At 37.1% G+C, this 23,939-nt stretch overlaps 1 protein-coding gene and 1 non-coding gene across 12 annotated transcripts in view; both read right to left on the bottom strand.

Moving 5' to 3' along the window:
- Positions 1 to 23,939, bottom strand: part of ERC1 (ELKS/RAB6-interacting/CAST family member 1) — a 547,045-nt gene that overhangs the window by 484,026 nt on the left and 39,080 nt on the right. For all 11 annotated transcript variants that reach the window (XM_046012301.1, XM_046012300.1, XM_046012305.1 and 8 more), the window contains one exon: positions 22,774 to 23,597. In XM_046012301.1, coding sequence (XP_045868257.1) covers positions 22,774 to 23,442 — 669 coding nt within the window. In that variant the 5' untranslated portion in view covers positions 23,443 to 23,597. The remainder of the gene's footprint in view (positions 1 to 22,773; positions 23,598 to 23,939) is intronic.
- LOC123947804 lies at positions 22,268 to 22,371 on the bottom strand. The gene has a single exon (XR_006819837.1). It is a non-coding gene; the product is annotated as a U6 spliceosomal RNA (small nuclear RNA).

The following is a 23,939-nucleotide window of genomic DNA, read 5'->3' as shown; positions in this document are numbered from 1 at the left end:
GCTCATTTGGTTAAGCATCCAACCCTTGGACGCTCCAGCTCAGGTCATGATCTAGTGGTCATGAGATCAATCCCCGCTTCAGGCTCAGGGCTGAGCATGGACCTGCCTGAGATTCTCTTTCTCTCTGCCTCTACCCCCACCCTCTAAAAAATTTTTAATTTAAATTTTAAAAATGGTGAGGAAAATCCAGAGGCTGGCAAGTTCAGGGAATCCTGACATTCGCTCCAAGATTAAGAAAAAGATACACAGAGGTGATTAATAATGTCCTTCAGAAGAATATAAAAACAGCATCATGGCTATCTCACAAAACTAACTTGGCAAGAGAGATCTGTACCAAAATGAAGCATCTATTTAAAGCATGACAAAGCTTTAGGTGGCTCAGTCATTAAGAGTCTGCCTTTGACTCAGGTCATGATCCCAGGGTCCTAGGATCAAGCCCCCCCATTGGGCTCCCTGCTCAGCAGGAGGCCTGCTTTCCCACTCCCACTCCCCCTGCTTGTGTTCTTGCTCTTGCTGTCTCTGTCAAATAATAAATAAAATCTTTAAAATATATATATATTTAAAACATCACAAAAAGCTAAACAAAACTATCTTAACTGTTGCGGAATCAAGTCATTGGCACTGATTATGAATTCACTGTTTATTAAATAAGTAATACTCATCAATATTCTTTTTCTTTTTTTTTTTTAGATTTTTTATTTATTTATTTGACAGAGATCACAAGTAGGCAGAGAGGCAGGCAGAGAGAGAGGAGGAAGCAGGCTCCCCACGGAGCAGAGAGCCCGATGTGGGGCTCGATCCCAGGACTCCGGGATCACGACCTGAGCTGAAGGCGGAGGCTTTAACCCACGAGCCACCCAGGTGCCCCAATACTCATCAATATTCTTTCCCCTTAACTTGTATGTGTGTGCAGAATGTCAGTTACCCATAGGGAGAACATGCTGTTTTAGAACTGAATAAATGATACAGTTATTCCTTCAGATTCTGACTTCCTATGTTTTCACAACACTGTCACACTGTTTATACCACCCTACATTTAACAGCTTACCCTTTCTCCTCCCCAGTTTCTAGACACACAAATAAATACAGCTTATTAATTCTGTGAACTATTTGAAAAAAGGAACTATTTAAATAGAAAAATACAGTTTGACCTAAAGAGCACTGATCTTAAATCCAGAAAAGTTGCCATATTTTATCCCTTGTACGAAATAAGTGCGAAATAAGATACCTACTGCCTATAATGACCGAGAAGGGAATATTAATTCATAATGAGTATTTCTCCACATACCATTAAACACTTGCTAATTCTAGGTAACAGAAACATGGGTTTATGTTTACCATTTTTTAATTTTTCTGGATATATAGAGGAAAAAATAAATGTACATCTAATGTTCTAGGTTTCTAGCCCAGATGGACCAGTAGCATAAGCACCACCTGGGAAACTGCTGGTACAAATTCTTGGGCCCCACCCCAGGCCTACTCAATCAGAAGCTGTGAGGGTAGGGCCCAAGAATTCGTGCTTTAACAAACCCTCCCCATGTATTCTGATTTACACAAGTTTGAGGACCATCTGACTAGATTAAAAAATCTTACCATTCATCAAGAACAGAAAACAAGAGAAGGAGATTGAGGCAGAGGAGATAATGAGGATAAATAGTGTTGGTATTTTAATTCACCTGCTTTGACCTCCTTACTGACAGACCCCTACATAGCCACTCTTTCTAATTTCTAATTCTACCCAAATATATTCATTGAGCACTCATGAATGTATGCTTTTTAGTCCACTTACATTGTATTTTTTTTAAATCTCTAAATTCTCAGCCCCAAATACGCATTATGATTAGATTACCTAAGAGACTGTTTTTAAAATACTGATGCCCTGCTCCTCCCCCAAACCAATTAAATCACATTTTCTGGGGATGGGGACTGGCCAAAAGTATCTTAAAAGCACTGCAGGCAACTGCAGTGTGCAACCAGAGCTGAAAACCACTCAGTCTAAATGATAGTTGTCTCTATTTAATATATTTCCAAGTATGATGAGAAAAACTACTTGTGTCAGAATCAGTAGGCAGATATTCAAAATTACATGCAAGGTAATCTTCAGTGATAACACACATATAAGAAACTTTTTAAAACTGCTATGTATTTTCTTTTACGGTTTTTTGTTAATTCCAAGTGATATGTTTTCCATGTGTGTCAGTAAGGATTTCCTAATAAATAAGATTCCATTTTCTAAAAGTGAGTCAATTTTTTAAAAATATTAAATGAAGAACAGTACGAGAAATAAGGCAAACACTGCAAAGACGGTAGGCAAACAAAAAAGGTTTGGCTAATTTTGACCAAGGTGTTTATTAAAAACACAGATTCTGAGCCCTACCCCAGCAGTCCTAAACCATGAAGGTTGGAAGTAGCACCCATAAATGTAAAAGTGATTCTTATTCACTAAAGCTTGAGAAATGCCCTAATAAGAGGTCCTTCAGCCTTTTGCCACTGGGCAGAGAACAAGTTGAACGTAAAAGGAAGCCCTCTCATTCCATTCATTTCACTACCATCACATCCTGGTCTCTCAGAAGGGTGAGCCTCAGGCACACCCACCTGGTGAGCAGGAAGTAGTTTCTACTACAGAATTTAGATCCATTCCTGACTTCCCAGTTCATCCCCCTTTTTACAAGTCTCCAGAAGCCAGAGCTCATTCTGACTTTACTCCCTTCCCTTCACCTTTCTCATCTTCCTTACAAGAGTCCCCTGCCCTCAGTATCCCACTCCAACATGACCACCTCTTGTTCCACACCTTTCCCCCTTTCCAGCTACCCAGTGAAGTTAATTCTTTTTAAAATGTCATAGAATACCAACACAAGTTAATCACCCCCAGGCTATATTTGTACTCTCAATCCCCAACGACAAACATTCTCTGTATTCATTCAAATTGAAATTTGTTTTTCAATGTTTGTAAACCATGCCCTGTTTATAAACCACCTCAAAAGGCAGAGAATTGAAAAATAGCTTTCAGTTCTACCAAGTTTTATCCATTAGTAGTAACCAGAGGTTACTAACCTTAACCAAACATTGGAATTATCCAGTGAGCTTTTAAAAATCTCCATATGAAGGCCACACTCTAACCCCAGTTAAATCAGAATCAAGGCACTTTATTTTTTAAAGTTCCTCAAATTATGCCAGCATGCAACCAAGATTGAGAACCACTGAGCTAGATTCAGCTGGAAAGATTAACATGATACATTTAGAGGCTGTCTGCCATGGGTGGGCAACACTTTTGCCATTACTGCAAATACAGGGGACTGGAGAGAACAGTGACTTCTGAGGACAGAAATTCAAATTCCAACACTAATGAGGGTAATATGCAAGTATTTGTTTATAGTTCTTTTTTTGTCAAGAAATAACCTGTATTTGTTTACTCTGACCTAGCAAGTGTTTTTAAAGCCAAACACCATACCTCCAAATATGAACAGAATTTTTAGAGAATTAAACTAGCTCAGATTTAGACTTACAATTTTCCTCAGTGCCTATGCTGGTATCATTTATATCCACCAATGGACAAGAAAGATATTGAGCAGGAAAGTTAAAATGAACAGATACTAGTGCCCATTTGTACCACAAAGCATATTCAAATATAGGTTCAAAGTTCAATACCATACATCACAAACAATTTCAATTGTTTCTGGAGTCTCTCTGATATAAATCCCTTTTAAGATTATGTTTACTATACTCAGTAAAATTAAATCTATTCAGTATCTTGTACACACTGCAATCTAATACATCGTATACTTTGAGTATGTGAAATTCAAGTTTAAAAGCGTATTTTGTAATAAACATGCCACCAAAAAATACTATGTATCATCAAGTAAAAAGTATATTCTAAAAAAATTAATAAAATTCACTTCACTCTTTTTTTCCACTTACACTTGGTATGACAAAGATACAATGTTTAATTTTAGGAAGCTACAATTCTTCTAATAAATGAACACCTGGCAAAGAGAGTCACAGTTGTATCCACTTCCTGCCCCAAATGCCAGCAGCAAGTACATCCAATTTCAAGTTCCTCTGAAGCCAATGAGTGGGCAGAAGACAATCACAGCCAAAATGGAGAACACATGGTATTCATTCTTTGAAAAAAATCAGCAGTGGATTACAATCAGGAGGGGAAGCCATCTGTCACAAGAAAAAGAGGTGGCAGGAGCTGTCAAGGACTGTAACATGCCACCTTAACCTCGGTAGAGTCAAGTTTTAGGTTTTAATTCCAGGTAATTCTTGTAATAAATGTTTTTGCAAACTTATTAGTGTCAAATTATGAATGGAATGGGTAAGAGGAAGAAAAACCACCAACACTGATTCTTATCTCACTACTAGGAAGATCAACAACATAGCAGGCAGAAACCACGTACGTGCAAACATTCAAAAACAAGTCAACACTTGGGCAAATTCAATTCCCTCTAAAGAATGCACAGCAGTTTTATTTGCATTACATTTACCGAAAAATTAAAAACAAAAAAGAGCAACTTCCCAAATATGAAGGTAAAATGAACTACAAGTCAAAAATCAACCTTCACCACTGCCCTACCCTCCAACCACACTATTCACTCCTAATACCTGCAAAACACTGTAATGCTACATTTTTGAAGTCAGTCGAATAAATAATGTGAGCAAAGCATCCTTTTTAGTGACATACATTTATGTAAAATTTCAGCTAAAAAAAACCCCACACAGCACAGAAGTTAATAGTTTTAAATAAACATAATGGGGGCACCTGGGTCCCTCAGTCGGTTAAGCGTCTGCCTTCAGCTCAGGTCATGATCCCAGAGTCGTGGGATGGAGCCCCGCATCAGGCTCCCTGCTCACGTGGAGCCTGCTTCTCCCTCTCTCTCTGCAGCTCCCCCTGCTTGAGTGCAGGCACGTGCTCGCTCTCTCAAAGAAACAGATAAAATCTTTTTAAAAAGATAAAAAATTTTTAATTATTTAAAATTTAATTTTTTAAAATTTTAAATTTAAATTTGATTTTATTTAAATTTAAATTTAATTTAAAATTTAATTATTTTTTAAAGGATAAAATAAAATAAACATAATGAATAAATATAAGTATTCTGTGTTGCCCATTTTTTAAAAATCTCCACTGTGTTGTGAAGGTTAAGTCTCCTTCACACAAAGGCACATAGTTTAAATTATTTGCGGGGAGTTTTGGGTCCAGCTAACCAGCCAGGAACTCCTCGCCACAGAAAGAAAATAGAGCAGTGAAAAATTATTTCCAGCAATATTACATTCCTTTTGGGAAAGCACTCTATAATTCATGGATGAGTCATTGTGGAAATAAAAATGTTAAATAATGGATACGACTGTAACTGAAAATTCTGAGAGCTAATTACCCTACTCAAGGTTCCTGGTAACTCCTTAAGGACTATTAAGGCCACACTAGTAGTGATTAGTTATCCAAATGAAACTTATTATCCATTGTGACCCACTTTCCAGGAAACCCAGATAGATCCCATCCTACTATTTCTCTTCTCAGGGGAGACTCTAAGGTACATTACATACTTCAAAAAATGTTATACAGTATTATTTGTATTTAAAAAATACCTGACTTATTCAATTAACATCTATTGTAGTATATGTCTTTTTTTTTTTTTTTTTTTTTTTTGACAGAGAGAGATCACAAGTAGGCAGAGAGGCAGGCAGAGAGAGAGAGAGAGAGGGAAGCAGGCTCCCTGCTGAGCAGAGAGCCCCATGCGGGACTCGATCCCAGGACCCTGAGATCATGACCCGAGCCGAAGGCAGCGGCCTAACCCACTGAGCCACCCAGGCGCCCCTGTCTTTTTTTTTTTTTTTTTCAAGATTTTATCTATTTATTTGAGAGAGAATAAGTGAGAGCATGAGAGAGGAGAAGGTCAGAGGGAGAAGCAGACTCCCCAAGGAGCTGGGAGCCCGATGCGGAACTCGATCCTGGAAGTCCGGGATCATGACCTGAGTCGAAGGCAGTCGCTCAACCAACTGAGCCACCCAGGTGCCCTGTAGTACATGTCTATTATGTCAAGTAGGCTTGTCCATAGTTTTACACTTTTATTATTATACTTGTAATATCTCCTTTAATTTCATTTACTATCACAACAAACATAACAGCATCTTCTCCACTTGACAACTGATGAAACTCACATGAACACTCTCTGCTCTTCATATAGAAGCACAGATTTTATGCTGCCTCCCTTGGAAAGAAAGCCAATATAGTCAAGTATTTCTTATTCCCAGAAGTGTTAACTTGGTTACATGAATCAGTCTTGAATTAGGGCATTATAATCAAGGTGAAGAAACTACTAGAGAATGGCATTAGAATAGCAGACAAGGGGAGCCTGGGGGCTCAGTGGGTTAAGCCTCTGCCTTCAGCTCCCATCATGATCTCAGGGTCCTGGGATTGAGCCCCATGTCAGGCTCTCTGCTCAGCAGGGAGCCTGCTTCCCTCTCTCTATCTGCCTGCTTCTATGCCCACTTGCAATCTCTCTCTGTCAAATAAGTAAATAAAATCTTTAGAAAAAAAAAAAAGAAAGAACAGCAGACAAAACTAAAATCAGATCATTCTAGAAGAAGGAATCTCTAGAGACCACCTTGTCCAACTCTCTAGATTTTACAGATGAAAAACCTGCGTCCAAAAAGATTGAACAATGTGCCTATGGTCTCACACACCTAGTCACTAATTAGCAAGGCCAGGACCAAAACAAGAACGCAAACCTCCCTTTTAAAAATTCAGCATCCACTACACCAATGATTCTCAAGCTCATCAGACCCAAAACCACCCATCCCCTCTTTATAATATTTTGTAATGTGGCCTTTACTATTCTGAAATGAAGTGTATAGATAATAAACCCATCCTCACATACAATAAAAAAACTAATGTAATGCTCTATGAAAAAAAGGGATTTTATAATAAAATGTGTGCTAATATGTAAATGCTAAATGTGTATGTATGTGTAAATGCTGTGGCACAGCTACACCCAAAGACACATGTACTCCCAAAAAGAGGCTGAAAAAGTGGTTACATCCAACAAGGCAATGCTGCTGTTAAAGTGATTTTCCAATAAGAAAAACTCTAGGTAAGGTTCCAAAAAATATACAATCTTCCATCAACTTACACAGTACTCCCACTACTAGAAAATTCAGCATATATTGAAGCCATTCAAAAAATGCTAATCCATTTATGCACGCTTATGTAGTTAGGATCTTATAAACAGACATTTCACCTACACAAATTTCTGGCCAAGACATCTGAAAATCATGGAATGTGGGAGAATTTATAAATACGCACAGCCATTCTAAGCATCGCAGGATATTTAGCAACCCTTTCTAACCTAAATCCAAAAAATACCTTCTGCCTCCAAGCTATTCTAGAAGCCAATGGTAGCACAACTTTCCTATAAATGAGAACCAACATATGTCATCTTGAAAATTCGTATCATCAGAAATACTAAGAGGAAATCAAGAATTTATCTGCCATCATTTAAATAAATTCTCTTTTATCTGCTTCATCTATTAAAAATGTTCTGTAGACTTTTAAGCTCACTAAACAAACTAAGCATTGCTGGGGATGGGGGGGAGGGATAGGGTGGTAATGGATATTGGGGAGGGTATGTCCTATGGTGAGTGCTGTGAAATATATAAGACTGATGATTCACAGACCTGTAACCCTGGGACAAATAATACATTATTTGTTAATTAATTTTAAAAAAATGCTCTGTACCATGGGTAACATGCTTTCATAGAGAAACAAGTAATATACCCCAGGAAATTACAGGAAAGACTGGAAACACTCATTAAAGTATGCTTCTCTCCTAAGAATCTGGCACCTATTCTAAGTTCCTATGCCCATGAAAAAGAGCCACGTGGCAAGATTAAGTTACTTAGTATACAGGTTATCAAATCTATGAAAGATAATCAAAATTAAGAATGTTTTCTGGGGGCTCCTGGGTGGCTCCGTGGGTTAAGCCTCTGCCTTTGGCTCAGTCATGATCTCAGGGTCCTGGGATCGAGCCCCACATTGGGGCTCTCTGCTCAGCAGGGAGCCTGCTTACACCCTCCCCCACCACCTGCATCTCTGCCTACTTGTGATCTCTCTCTTGCTGTGTCAAATAAATAATATCTTTTTAAAAAAAATGTTTTCTGAATATATTCTTCCAACTTTTCAGATTTTCAACCAAACAGTCTTTTCACTTTGTTGCCAATAGGTTTATATGATGCAAATACACAGGATGTAACTATGTAAAAAAAATACTTTTAAAAGAGGCGCCTGGGTGGCTCAGTTGGTTAAGCATCTGCCTTCCGCTCAGGTCATCAACCCAGGGTCCCGGGATCAAGCCACATTATCAGGCTCTCTGCTCAGTGGGGAGCCTGCTTCTCCCTCTCCTTCTGCCTCTCCCTGTTTGTGCTCTCTGTCTCAAATAAATAAATAAAATCTTTTAAAAATATAGTTTTTAATACAATACTTAAATATGTATCTGTAAACAGCTAACCAAAGCAGTTTTTTCATTTTAATAACATTACCTCAGACCAATGACAGCAATGACATTGGTGTTCAAAAAAAAAAAAATATATATATATGTATATATGGGTACCTGAGTGGCTCTGTGGGTTAAAGCCTCTACCTTCAGCTCAGGTCATGATCCCGGGATCATGGGATTGAGCCCCGCATCAGGCTCTCTGCTCGGCGGGGAGCCTGCTTCCTCCTCTCTCTCTGCCTACCTCTCCGCCTACTTGTAATCTCTTCAAATAAATAAATAAAATCTTAAATATATACATATATATATATGTATATACAGATGCCTGCCTAAAACTCTTTACTCCAAACAGATAAACTATAACATACCATTATTTATAATTTTTGGCAATCAAAACACCTAATTCCAGAGAGATATCTCCTCCTAGATTTCACAAAATGTGTAATAAAAAGTCAATACAGAGGCACATGGCTGGCTCAGTTGGTTAAGCAACTGCCTTTGGCTCAGGTCATGATCCCAAAGTCCTGGGATTGAGCCCCATGTCAGGATCCTTACTCAGCGGGGAGCCTGCTTCTCCCTCTCCCTCTGTCTGCTACTCTACCTGCTTGTGCGCTCGCTCTCTGTTACTTACTTACTTAATTAATTAATTAAATGTATGTCAATACAGGGGCACCTGGGTGGCTAAGCCAGTTAAGTGACTGGCTTCGGGCTCAGATCGTGATCTCAGAGTCCTGGGATCAAGCCCCTCACTGGGCTCTGTGCTCAGTGAAGAGTCCACTTGTCCCTCTCCCTCTGCCCCTCCCTCTACTCGTGCTCGCTAATAATAAAGTCTAAAAAAAAAAAAACCTCAATATAAACTATGAAAAAAATATCTCCTTCAGTAGTGCTTTTAAGATACTATGAAAATGGAAAACAAAGTTTCTTTATCACAAAATTTTACACCATGAAGGAAAACTTTTAAGTTATCTTGTCCAAATCCCTGCTTCAGGGCAAAAAAAAAAAAAAAGTACTACACTGACAACCTCTCTTCAGATCTTAGGCTAGAAGTTTCAAAAAATAATATATAATTCCTCTTTTTTACGATACAGAGAATTTAAAAACCAAATCAAAATGAAACACACAGAATTAACAGGCCTCTAACACACAATGTAACTTCAACAGAAGGCAACACAATCATGGGCTCACCATTCTAAAATAATACCTTATTTTAAGCTTAATAAAATGGGGAGGAAGATATTGTACTCCTCAAGCATAAACCAGGTAGTAAAAAGTTACATTAAAAAAAGAGAGAGAGGGGCGCCTGGGTGGCTCAGTGGGTTAAAGCCTCTGCCTTCGGCTCAGATCATGATCCCAGGGTCCTGGGATCAAGCCCCGCATCAGGCTCTCTGCTCAGCGGGGAGCCTGCTTCCTCCTCTCTGTCTGCCTCTCTGCCTAGTTGTGATTTCTCTCTGTCAAATAAATAAAATATTTAAAAAAGCGGGGGGAGCACTTGGGTAGCTCAGCTGGTTAAGCCTTCAACTCTTGGTTTTTGGCTCAGATCACAATTTCATGGTTTTGAGATCAAACCCCAGTTCCAGCCTCGGTGCTGAGTGGGAGCCTGATTGGGATTCTCTTTCTCTCCCTCTTCTCCCCACCCATCCCACCTTCACGCTAGTACACACATACACACTCTCTCTCTTACAAAAAAAAAAGGAGAGAGAGAGAGAGAGACCAAGAAACGGCCTCTCAACTCTAGATAACAAACTAACGGTTACCAGAAAGGAGGTGAGGGTGGGGGGATGGGTGAGACAGGTGAAGGGGATACAGAGTACACTTCTTCTGATGAGCACAGAGTATTATGTGAAACTCTTAGATTACTATGTTGATTACCTGAAACTAATGTAACATTGCATGTTAAAAACACTGGAATTAAAATTATTTTAATATATTTAACTAAAAAATAGTTACATAGAATTTTCCATGAGAGTGGCTTAATATGCATTGCCTGCCAATATTCTTAGTCTTTAAAACTGAATTCTCTCTCTTTCAGAATTTTACAATATCTTCTTAAACCAGAGCATCCAACTTTTTTTTTTTTTTTAAGATTTTATTTATTTATTTGACAGACAGAGATCATAGGTAGGCAGAGAGGCAGCCAGAGAGAGAGAGGAGGGGAAGCAGGCTCCCTGCTGAGCAGAGAGCCTGATGCGGGGCTCGATCCCAGGACCCTGGGACCATGACCTGGGCCGAAGGCAGAGGCTTTAACCCACTGAGCCACCCAGGTGCCCCAGAATTTTACAATATCTTCTAATAGTTAAGTAATGGTAATATAGATTCCTAATGTCGAGAAATTCTAGATGACTTGCTCTCTTCTTTTTCAAGGCAATAAATTATAATGTTCAAACACTGCTAATGACATAATTTTGGGGACTTATCTATAGCTTGCCAGTCCCAGATTGCAATTTTCTGCTATTCCCAAATAAGTCCATCTTTTGCTGGTATTAAAAAAAAAAAAAAAAAGGATAATTTTTAAAGTATACAGTGATTCTTGAAGAGTTTGGGCCCTCCTTTTAGGGCTATGGATATGGTTATATTAAATAGCTTTCAGAGAGTGGGAGAACAAAATTAGTATTAGTGTGAACACCATTCCAACCAAAAATAAATCAATATATCCTTTCCCTTTTTTAATTTCTTCACAGCAAAAGCTGGATAATTGATGAGACAAAAAGGAATACTTACCACAAAACACTCAATAAGGAGAATACTTCCTGGTTATCCAACTGTAACTACTGGCTATTTAAGACCCTCCCAGCGAAACTCTAAGGACAGAAATATATGCTATCAACAAACAAGAAAAAATCACTGGTTCTTTTGGCCTTTTTCACTTTGTTGTTCTTGCTATCACTGATGCTTCTTCTAAGGGTTACTACATATTTCTAGAAGTCTATTATCTTTAAATCCATTCTACTCTACAAAATAAGACAATATTCAAAAAATCCAAGAGAAAAATGTATGTATTCTTTGTACATATCCTTTAAATCACTAAAATTAAGTTTAATGTGAATTCAGGAATCTAAAAACTCAAGAAAACAAGTCATTATCTTGTGAAGTTTTCACACTGCTTTCAGCTTTATTTCTACTTAGGGCAATTCACCAAGAAAAATTTAAGGATAAAAAGAAGGTACTCAGTATTTGTTAAATCAAAAATAAATAATAAATAATAAATATTAAAACTAGTAATAACAGATGAACACTTTCATAACTTGTCAGGAAAAGGGTGACATCTCTAATCAGTTATTATCTGTGAATGCAAAACCAAAAAACATTATCGACAGATCTCAAAGAAGAATTTTTTATTCAATGTGCATGGATAAACTCCCTCCAAAACTTTGAAGAAGTACTTTTTGGGTGCCTGTGGAGCTCAGTTGATTGAGCATCCAACTCTGGATTTCAGCTCAGATTATGATCTCAGGGTCATGAGATTGAACCCCACCTCAGGCTCTATGCACACCACAGAGTCCGCTTGAGATTCTCCCTCTACCACTGCCTCTCCCCCCACTAGTGTTCTCTGTCAGTCAGTAAATAAATAAATAAATAAATTTTTAAAAAAGAAAAGTACTTTTTTGGCTTTCTAGAACAGTGAAGTTTTCTCCTTTTATTTAATTTTGCCTGGGCTAAATTTTGGCCTACAAGGTTTTAGCCAGTCTTTTCCCATTACTCACTATTATTGAAGAAATAGTGTACCTTCCTAAACCATGGCAAAGAACCAAAAGCCTTGTTGAGGTCACAAACTGTAGCATCTTATTACTGAATACTGACCAGACAGAAGGGGAACATTATTAGCTAAAGAATAATCTAGTTAAGAGCCTTATTGGCAACCTCTTATAGAATAAAAAGATCCTAAGGCCTTTGGACAGTTAGTTTCTTCTGCCTGGAATATTTTATCCCAGTCACATCACTCAGGTCTCTCTTTGCTCAAGTAACATCTTCAAAGAGGCAAAAAACACTTTTGCTGCATACTGAAATACAATGGTTACCTCAACACCTTAAAGACTGAACTGATAACCTATGATTATTGTCTCATATATGACAATTTTTCCCAAAAATTAACAAAACAAACATGTCACTTCAAAGACAATAATGAACAATATTTCTTGACGGTGATAAAATTTGAATTTTCAAGCAAAAATCAGAATTTTGGAAAACCTATATCTCCCATCTGGTGAGCTTTATAGCCTACCAAAACTTTAAAAAGACTTTTCTAATAAGATAGGAATTAATATTAATGAATGCAAATTTTTTGTCTAATGAAATATGGCAACATTTGGAAGATCTGCATAACTCAATGAACCAATACTTTCCTAATGACCACTATGCAATGTTACAAATGTTGGAGAAAGCGTATGTATTCATATATATTCTCTACATGTACAAGATCTACTCAAGGTACAAAACAGACCAATTCATTATAACATAACAAATTATGGAAAATGCAATGATAAGAGTTCAGATTCCACACTGTAACTACCACTTGATGAAAATATTCTAAAACTCGATTACAGTTATGGTTGCACACTTCAGCAAATTTACAAAAAAAAAAAAAAGCTAAGTCACTGAACTGCATTTAGACTAAAAATCAATGAGTTTTAGGGCATATAAAAATCAATGAAGTGTCAAAAAACAAATTTTTGTGTGGTTTCAAAATATATCCATGATTATCTTAAAAAAGGCTTTAAAAAAAGATTTTACTTATTTATTAATTTATTTTAGAGAGAGAGAACACATGAGAGCAGGGGGAGCGGCAGAGGGAGAGAGAGAGAATCTCAAGCAGACTCCCCACTGATAATGGAGCCTGATGCAAGGCTCCATCTCACAACCCTGAGATCATGACCTGAACTGAAATCAAGAGTCAGATGCTCAGTCAACTGAGACATCCAGGTGCCCCTAAAAAGGCTTTTAAAACACTTTTGCTTTTTCCAACCACATATTTATGTGAGGCCTAATTTTCTTCAAATACTTCAACCAAAATTAAAAAAATGAAATAGATCATTGGAAGCAGCAGTTCTGACAATCAGCTGTCTTCTATTAAGCCAGACATGAGACTTGCAAAACTAGTTTCCATTAAAAATATTATTTTTGTTAACATTTAATGTGTTTATTATTTTTAAATGTTAATAAATTGTTTTAAATTTCTATTTTCGTCTCTAATATAGCAAATATTGATGAAATCCACATAAACAAAAGCTGCTTGGGGCTCAATAATTTTTACAAGTGTACAACCTCCTGAGGCCAAAACATTTGAGACTTGCTGTTAAAGGGACCATACACGTGTGTGAGGGCTCATCCAATCCCAGAAGAGTTATCCCAGAGTGATTTCAAAGCGACAGGTCTCCACATATCACAAACTCTGAAAGTACATAAGCCACCAACTGCTGTTGAAGAATGGTACAGTGTGCACACCAAACTATTTCTCATCTTCTCGGCCCACGAGGTCTCCACAGATGAAATTAAGCTAGAAAGGTATTATTTCAATCCCATTTTCTCCACCAATTGTCAAAATGTAACAGAACTTACCATGACCCTATTAGGTAGGAAAGACTGCCAGAACAAAGAGAAAGGGAGGCAGTTTCAATAAGCATTATTGCTAATGATATGAAAAAATTAAAGGAACAGATCTCTGCTAAAAACTTCCCAATTCCAGGAAGAAAATTATTTTCAGAGATACATATGGCAACACAGAAAAAGAAAAATGCAGTTCAAAAAAGCATTTCTAATCTTGTCCATAAGGAAAGAACAGAACATTTCCAATACAAAGTTAATCACTTCCTCCTGAAAGCACATTTTCTGCAATATTTCTGTTTTTGACAAATTCACTCCAAATTCATCACACAAAGGTACATGATCTTCAGTGAACTTGCTAACTAAAAGACATCTATTATTGAAGAAGTTCATTTATCACAGGAACATAAACCATTATTACCCTTTTTTAATTTAGAGATTAATTTAGAGATTCTCTCAAGCTGTCTGCATTCAAAGAAATGCACAACAAAGAAGACTGAAACACAAAAATAGCTCGGTGAGAAAATACATAGAAAAGGTACACCATTTAATGGTTTCTCTCTTCCTCTCTACTCCTTACTCCCATAAGCAGAGACACGTAGCTTGGGATACTGAACTAACTAGGGCAGTAAATTTTCCAACACTCACAAACACATATATAATAACATCTAAGTACATGTACCTCAGGTCACAGTCATTAGTCCCTTATTTCTAAATGCTTATGCTTTCTAGTTCCACTTTCTAATCTCTATCCACTTTCCCTCAATAGCCAAAATATTTCCCCTATCTCAATACCATGGTTCATCACAGTCTTCTCTTTTGCCATCATAGTCTGTATCCAAATATTTCTTTGAAAGTATCTCATGATTGTGCACCTTCCTCTCCATTCCTACTACCCACATTAATCCAGGTCTTCTGCCACAAAGTCAATTGTTTTCCCCGCCTTCTGTGCTTCAATCCATTCTGCTGACAGCAACAAAAGCTGCTCTTAAATAGTATTTTATGTTATGTCATTCATTTCCTTGCTCAAGAAATCCCTAGGGCAACTTCCTATTACTTTCTTCAAATTCTTCTTCAAATAAAATCCAGATTAAGAAAGAAAAAATTACATACTTTTAAAGGATGAATTGAATTATATCTCAATAAAGCTGTCAGGGAGGAAGCAAGGGAGGGGGAGAAGAAAAGGGGGTGGGAGGACAGGGAGGACAACTCCCCAAATGGTTCTCTACAAAGTACCAAGTTACTCCCCACCACTTCCGACATTCTGAAAAGCTGAAAGACTTATTAGAACACCCACACCATTGTCAGAGGCATTCTGGCCTCCCCGTAACCAATTCTAGTGATGGCTAAGCATCACTTTCTCAAACTGACTCTTCCATCAAAAAGATATACCTTTGTTAGAAAATGGCAGTATATTCCCCCATGGAGCCAAAATCCATATCCCTATTATCTGCACTCATTTTTCTAGTGTTGGCCTTCCCCCGCCCCCCACCAAAAAAAAAGAAAAAAGAAAAAGAGAAAAAAACTTCCTTCTATATGGCTGCCCATTAAATACACACAATATAACTAAAATGTCACAAGTCTCCTCTTCTTTAGTTCCCCCAACCACTTCTTATAAAGCATGCTTTCTTAGAGGCCCCTTCCTGGGCAAATAGGGCACCTATAATATGATGTCAAGTTCTAGGAGCAATATGATTTTAAAAAGTGAAATGGAACTCTGTCACCCCTTAATATAACTAAAAATTAAGTTCATTTTCTGGCTTCCCTTGCACAATAAAAAAGTGGGTTTCCCAACTCATATTTAAGCTACTATCTATAAAGTTGCTATAAATTAACAAATCCCTAAAAACTATTCTGTCATTGAGATGAAATCAGACACTAGACTGCACTGTGAAATGCAAGAAGGGGAGAGGAGGGGAAAAGCTGCAATATTCTGGCAAATTCTTATTTCCTCACAAATAAGGCCTCTCAGATATTTGTACAATTTTTTATTGGATTCAGTGAATCACTTTTCATAGCACTCCACTATATTCCAGGTAAAGCATACTTAACTCTGCAAGTAGCCAATTTCTCATACCTACCTACATCACCTTCCTATGTGACAAGATCCAATGGATAGGTAGCTTAAATTTGTAGAAGCCAAACATGAACAAATTTTGCTTCTCAAAATGACTGTTAACTCCCCAAAAGGAACATATCTATTTTACATCTGATTTAATATTCTCAGGTCATTCTGCATAGTTCCTTAACACATCTCATTTCTGAAACACCTAAAAAGATCACATCTATCTGAAAAATAAATTAGAACACCAATTTATCCACCATAGTGTGCTTTATCATTCATAATTCAACTCTATGTTAAAAACAGAAATATCAAAAAGTTAAATAGTCTACCAAGACACAGATTCCAGATCTCAAGATCAACTTAAATGAAAGTGAAACAATTAGCAACCTCATGAAAAAGCTTATAATAGCTTTCACCATGTGACAAATGAAGGTACAACCTAAAACTGTAAAAATGTTAACAGCCACCAGTGTGCCAAAAGAACAAAGGACAAAACAAAGTTTATCTTTTTGTATTTCTGAACTTGGAAATTCTCTTGATCCTTAAACAAATAAAATAAAAACCCAAAAATCAAATCCTGAATAAAATCAGACTCCAAAAACAAACAAACAAAAAAATACATAAAACATTAAACTCACTCACCACACTATACTATTGAACAGAATGTACTTTAACCACACAAAATCCCCATGGAAGTGCTTTAAAACATTATTTTTAAAATTAAGCTTCCAACTAATTTCAACATATAAAAATATTACAAAGGCATAATATTAAAAAAAGAAGTACGATAATAACTTGTTAAATGTTGGTTAGAATAAAATAAAACAGAAATCATTCAAAGTCTTAGCTTTGCAATTCAACCAAGCTCATACCTGGACTTTCATTCTTCAGCAAACATACACTAAAAACCTTCCTCATTCTCAACTTAAGAAAAAGAAAAGGTCTTTCCTGTTAAAACATGTATTGTTCCATATCTCCAACCACCAGTATTTGAAAGTTCAGTAACAACAAAAGGGGTATGAGACATAAAAACAGCTGGGTATTTATTTTAGAAACAATTTCCTAAAAGGACTCTGTAATAATGAACCACACATATTAGGCAATTCTAAGCAAATGTGTTTTTACATTTGATAGATTCTAGAACAAACCTCTGTGGCCCAATCAGATCAAACATTTAGAATGCATCTAATCCCCAGTCTCAAATTGGAATGGGGAAATTTGTTTAATTACTGTAAATCCTATTAAACCAATCTTCTTTGTAAAGTGGAAAATATCTGACCTCTGAGGGCTCTGGAGGGTATAATGAATGCAGAGTTTAATTAGGGCCCACTGTTGGCTCACTATAATCTATTAATTAGCATTCTCAGTTCTCTATATCTCATTGCAGTGTCTCACTTTACTTTAAAATTGCACCCTTCGCTTTTTGGACTAAAGTTATACAATTTTAGTATTGTGTGGTAATTATAGTGGGTGCAGGAAGAATATATTCCTGCCAGTACTGCTGCTTAATTAGGGCAAGGGGCGGAATCTAGATAAGGCTGTGTTCACCCTCCTTCAGTGCATATGGTCTTTTTGGCATCACAGTCCTGTGGTACTGTTTCACTTCCACTGGACTTAAGTGCTGAGTTCCCACTACATTCTGCAGAAGATTCAAATACCTTACTTTTGAATGTAGTTTTTTGTTGTTGTTGTTAATATTTTATTTATTTATTTGACAGAGAGAGAGGTCACAAGTAGGCAGAGAGGCAGGCAGAGAGAGAGGGAGAAACAGGCTCGCCACTGAGCAGAGAGCCCGATGCGGGGCTCGATCCCAGGACCCTGAGATCATGACCTGAGCCGAAGGCAGAGGCTTAAACCACTGAGCCACCCAGGCGCCCCCTGAATGTAGTTTAATAACTAAAATATTGTCATTGTTTTTTATCCACACAGCTTTCAAAGTATAGGCATAATTAGCAGCCTCGATTATTTGAAAATAAAGACATATACCAATAATTTTTTTTTCCCTTGTTAAAATGGGCATTTCCAAGTTGCTTGATGATAAAAACCATCTTGGTGAAAGGCCAATTTTCAGCATCATCAGAAAGGTGTACTGGAGGCTAGCTAATTCAAGGATAAATCTAGTAATCTCAGTTCAACTTCTACCTAAATCCACATTAAATTATACATACACCTATACTGATACACATTACATTTATATACACATATACTGTCAACATACTCTTGAAAGGCAGAAACTTAAAAGGGAATTGTTTATTAATGTGTAATTTTTACACAATATTTATAATAAGCTACAGTTCAACCACTTTTCAGGTAAATGTAAGTAAACTGATTCTTATTAACAATATATTTGAGATTGAATAATATTCAAGTATGATACACTATGATGTTTAACTGTCTAAATACATACAAAGTACCTCATATTTGAGCATTGAAACACTATCAGTACATACTCCAAATTTATCAATCTGAGTTTTACAAATTAAAAAACCTAATACCTACTCTTGAAATACAGATAGTTTTTAAGACCTATGCTGCACTAGTACCTTACCATAAGATTAAATAAAGCAAACTCCTTTTTTCTCTCTTGATATTTACAATTCAACACCAAACTGTAAAAGCTTTCAGAATGTATTGACTATTATTTCATTTTAGGAATGATAAACTTTTGGTGTTGTACTTCACCTTCCACGAACAAAAATGTGAACTGAAGACAACATATTTCCCCTTTCTACTGTCATATGTCATCTAAATATCTAATCTTGTACATCAATGATTCTCAAGGTGAGGAAACAACAAAATCACCAGTGTTTGTTTTTTAAATAACCCTATCTAAGATCTTAAACACTTTTTTCTCTACACACATTCCTTCTACTAAGGGTCACTGTCACAGTTAATGATCATTATGTACAGGAATCTGTCGCTACTCTGAAATGCAGTAGGCAGGAAAAAAAAGGTTGAGAAACACTTAGCCAATGGTCCCCTGTTTATTTTCCCTTCTGTCACAACTGAGCTCAAAGGTGACAAGAGAACAATCATGAATTCCCTATAGCAGATGAGCAACAAACTAGTTTAAGAATTAGATGTACTACATTCTAAAGATTCTAAAATTAGTTTATCTCAGAACTACCAGAGAAGCTTGTATAAAATACAGGCTCCTGGACTCCATCTCCAGAGATATTTATGAAGCAAAAGGCTTGGAAATCTATATTTTCAATAAGTAAGTGTATCAGAACTAACATTTAGGAAACTTGTCCTTACTTTTAAGATCTAACACTGGGGTCTATTTTAATTCTTCTCTTTCTTTTCACATTTTTGTTTTTAAAGTCTTGAAGACTCAAACTCAAGAAACTTCCTAAGGAATACTTTTTAAAGGCTATTTCCGCTTTTCTAAAAAAAAAAAAAAAAAAAAAAAAAAAAGGCTAGGTCTATAAGAGACTTAAGAGACATAAGATTTAAGTATACTAATAAAACATTCAGATTTTGTGTAATGACAAACTACATTTAACCATTAGTTAAAAACTAAAAACTAAATGCAAAGTAGTTTGAGGTTATATCTGAGAAAAGAGAAAATTATAATTCCTGATTTTTAAATTTCTAATTTAAATGAATTAAAGGTTTAGTTTGTTGGTGGTTTTTTTTTAAATATTCTATTTATTTATTTGACAGAAAGACAGACAGTGAGAGAGGGACACAAGCAGGGAGTGGGAGAGGGAGAAGCAGGTTCCCCACCGAGCAGGGAGCCCGACGCAGGGCTCAATCCCAGGACCCCAGGATCACAACCTGAGCTGAAAGCAGCCACTTAACTAACCAAACCGAGCCACCCAGGAGCCCCTTGTTTTGTTTTGTTAAGATATATTTATTTGACGGAGAAAGAGAGGAGGAGCAGGGGAAGAGGGAAAAGAATCTTAAGCAGACTCTTCACTGAGTGTGGAGCCCAACGCAGGACTCAATCTCACAACCCTTAGATCACAACCTGAGCTGAAATCAAGAGACAGATGCTTAACCGATGAGCCACCCAGGTGCCCCAATGTTTAGTTTTTAGTTCATATTGTACTATAAATAAATTTGAAGATTTTTAACTCTGTGATGTTAAATTAATTAGTACAGACATAATAGTATACAGGTATTAAAATAATGATTCAGACACACAGGGCTTTAATATATAGCAGATGTGTTGGCTAAGAAAGGTCATAATGTAACATCAATAATATTCCATTTGTATTAATTTTATGTGTGTATGTCCAGAGATGTTCATTACAGAGAAACAACAAAATGTTAACAGTGGCACAGCAAAGTAACTGGAGATGGGAGGATTTAGGATAAATTTTTATTTCTTATCTATCTTTTTCAGTATTATTTTTATCACCAAACAAGCTATTTTTATTACTGAAAAGGTAAGTCTGGGGCTTTAACATACAGAACAGTGTAATTAGCAATCTTCTTCAAATAACCAAAACAGTAGATATGAGTGCCTGAACTAAGTAATAGAATGGTAAAACAATCAACAGAAATCTTAGATTTACTTCATCACAGACGGGTAACTTCTAATTCCTTCTTTCTTAGCATCATTCAAGAACACTGAAGAAATCCAAATAAGTTGATTACTTTCTTCATAATTTTTATTAACTAACCCCAAAATGAAGTATAAAATCAACAATAAGATGGCTGCTTTAAAATTCTTCTTTAAGAGTAGTAGAATTTTTTAAGATGGCAAATAATTCAAACTCACAAGTTAAAGAAAAGTTCTAAAAGTCTCAAACAAAATGTATGATTAAGATTTTAATTGCTGGGGGGCGCCTGGGTGGCTCAGTGGGTTAAAGCCTCTGCCTTCAGCTCAGGTCATGATCCCAGGGTCCTGGGATTGAGCCCCGCATCGGGCTCTCTGCTCGGTGGGGAGCCTGCTTCCCCTCCTTCTCTCTCTGCCTGCCTACTTGTAACCTCTGTCTGTCAAATAAAAAAAATATTTAAAAAAAAAAAAGATTTTAATTGCTGGAAGCATGAATATAATTTGTTCACATTTTTGGAGTCATATGTCACTCAATGTGACATGAGCATGTTGGCAAAACATCAACTATAACCTGGAAGAGTAGAGAAAAAAAATGTTTCATGTATCTAATAGGATAGCATTTAGTTCTCCAACTGCAAAGCCCTAATTAAAATGCCCAGTTGGGGCGCCTGGGTGGCTCAGTGGATTAAGCCGCTGCCTTCGGCTCAGGTCATGATCTCAGGGTCCTGGGATCGAGCCCCGCATCGGGCTCTCTGCTCTGCGGGGAGCCTGCTTCCTCCTCTCTCTCTGCCTGCCTCTCTGCCTACCTCTCTGCCTACTTGTGATCTCTCTCTCTGTCAAATAAATAAATAAATAAATCTTTAAAAAAAATAAAAAATAAAAAAATAAAATGCCCAGTTATCTCATTTATTTTCTAGAAGCAACCAACCATACCAAGCTGCATTTCTTACACCTTATATTTGAAGAACTAAAGAAAAAAAAACTTTTTATTTTTAAAAAGCTACATAAACATCCTAAAGTTAAACTTTCATGAATGCCAACAGAAAAAAACGGCTTCCCATTGTTGGTACTTAATATTTATATCATCAATATTCACTTCTTAAAACTAATTTTCATTCTGTGCTATCAACATACTGATTTGCCTTGCGGTAGTTTTTCTGGTTTTTTCAAGACTGATTTTTTGACACCTATTATGGTAAATCTTTTTCTTTCCTTGTTTTCATTTTCTCTTTGTGGACAGCCTCTTGCCTTCTTAAGTCTTCCTAGCAGACTACTGAGATGTCACAGGTGTGCAGCAGCCACTAACACTTAAATATCTCTTCCCTCCCTTTTCTCTGCCCCCTCCCCCAAACTCTGCAGGCCTTGGAGATTTGGATACTTTACATACAAATAAATAGACCAATACAATTTGATGACTTGAAAGACCTCTGAGTTCATTTTGTACGAGCCCTCACTTTAGAGCTAGGCCTGGTAATGACTAACTTAACATCGAGCCCTCACTTTAGAGCTAGGCCTGGTAATGACTAACTTAACATCGCACAGGGAGCAGTGCCCAGGAATAGATTCCGAGTCAGGTGAAATGAGTATCAGCACACCAGTGTGCCAGATAATTACATGACCCATAAACTGTGCTAGGGGCATGATGCCTGAATGCCAAGTTCAACCAGCAAAAATATGGAACACTTCATGAATCTATGTGTCATCCCTGCACAGGACTATGATAACCTTCTGTATCATTTCGGTATTAGTTTATGGGCTGCCAAAGCGAGCACTACGGTAAATCTTACTTCTACGCCTCACACTTAAGATATGTAGCCTGAATAATTCTGATAATGCACCTTAGAGCAGATAAAAAAATTATACTCTCCAAAGAACCGGAAAAAGGTAATACAGGCTTAAAGAAAAGACAAATAGAGAAAGAGAAGCAGGGAAATGCAAGTGGGAAAAGCAAGCAACAACAGTGAGCAAGCAGACATGGCAACCAGAAAAAAACAAAGTTTCAGAATCAAATCCAGAGAAGGTTATAAATGGCGGATAGAAAATATTCTGATAAGTAGGAAAAAGAAAGATAAATGAACCAAGAAGAGGAAAACCTAACAAAGAAAAGAAAGAGAATAGCTCATTTCACTTACGTGAATTCAGTCAATAAAGACAAACACACATATAAAACTAACCTGGTTTTCCTCCTGCACAACTCTATACTGTTCCTTCCAAATAGTGATTTTGGAAGCTTCATCTTTTCTCAGGGCTCGTTCTTTCTTCAGCTCTGGGCTCCAGAAAGTCTTGATGCTATTCATTGAAGAACTTAATTTGCTCTCCTTTACTTCCACATCCTTCCGCAAGAGATCATTTTCTCTTAATACTTCTTTCAGCTGCGTCTGCAGATCCATGATTGTATTATCTCTTGCCTGACGAAGAGAATGAGGAACAGTGGATGCCATACTCACAGGAGGGAGGTGATGCTCTCCAAATGCTATGGTGTCACTAGCAACCCCACTGCTAGCTATATTGGGGCTACTGCCCATAGCAGTCATCCTGACACCATACGGCAGACGTCCCCCAGAACGGCCAAGTGTCATGGTGCTTTTAGGTGTTTCTGAACCCACATTTTCATGGTCACTTAGGTACATAGGGCCAGATGTGGCATAGGCAGCATTTAAGGACTGGATATTCTCCATGGAAAGGGTTTTCCCACTGCCACCTCCAACACTGCTTCCAGAACTCCCTCCTGTACTATTGGTTCGACGATGACCCAAGCGAGGGGAACGTGGAAGCCTAGGTGAACGCCCAGGGCTCTGGTTGCTCGGTTCCACCTTCCCAACTGAGCGAGCACTTCCATACATGGTTGCAAGATGAACTTCGGTGCCAAAAAAGGTATAAAGCAGAAAGCAAAATATGGAATTCTGTGAGGTTTTTGATGGCTCTAAGTCTGCTTAAGGCTAATCAGAAGTAACACGTCTTCGGCTGTCCAGTCTTGAAGAAATACCTTACACCATATCTGTAATGAAAAGATCACACATTAAATCCCCCAATAATAAACATTTGCCTCTCAGAAACTTTTCATTACCCCACCATAAGAAAGATCTCCCCTTCTATCACCTATTTATTCATGCATTCAAAATTCATGCATTACAGCACATTTTACTATAAACATTGTTTTCTGCATGTATTTTGATGTATTTTGCATGTATGTCTCAAAACTGAATACTAAAACCATGCCATGCAAATGGAAAAGAAAAAGAAATAAGAGACATAAATACTAGCAATGAAAAGATAAAACTCAATGTTTGACCATACAATTTTCTAACATAAAAAGCCAAGATCATAAACTATTAAGTTA

Source organism: Meles meles, chromosome 7 (assembly GCF_922984935.1).
Source record: "Meles meles chromosome 7, mMelMel3.1 paternal haplotype, whole genome shotgun sequence".
In the NCBI taxonomy this organism is placed as follows: domain Eukaryota; kingdom Metazoa; phylum Chordata; class Mammalia; order Carnivora; family Mustelidae; genus Meles; species Meles meles.
The sequence above is the reverse complement of the archived record's forward strand: the minus strand, read 5'-3'. Positions and strand labels throughout refer to the sequence as shown.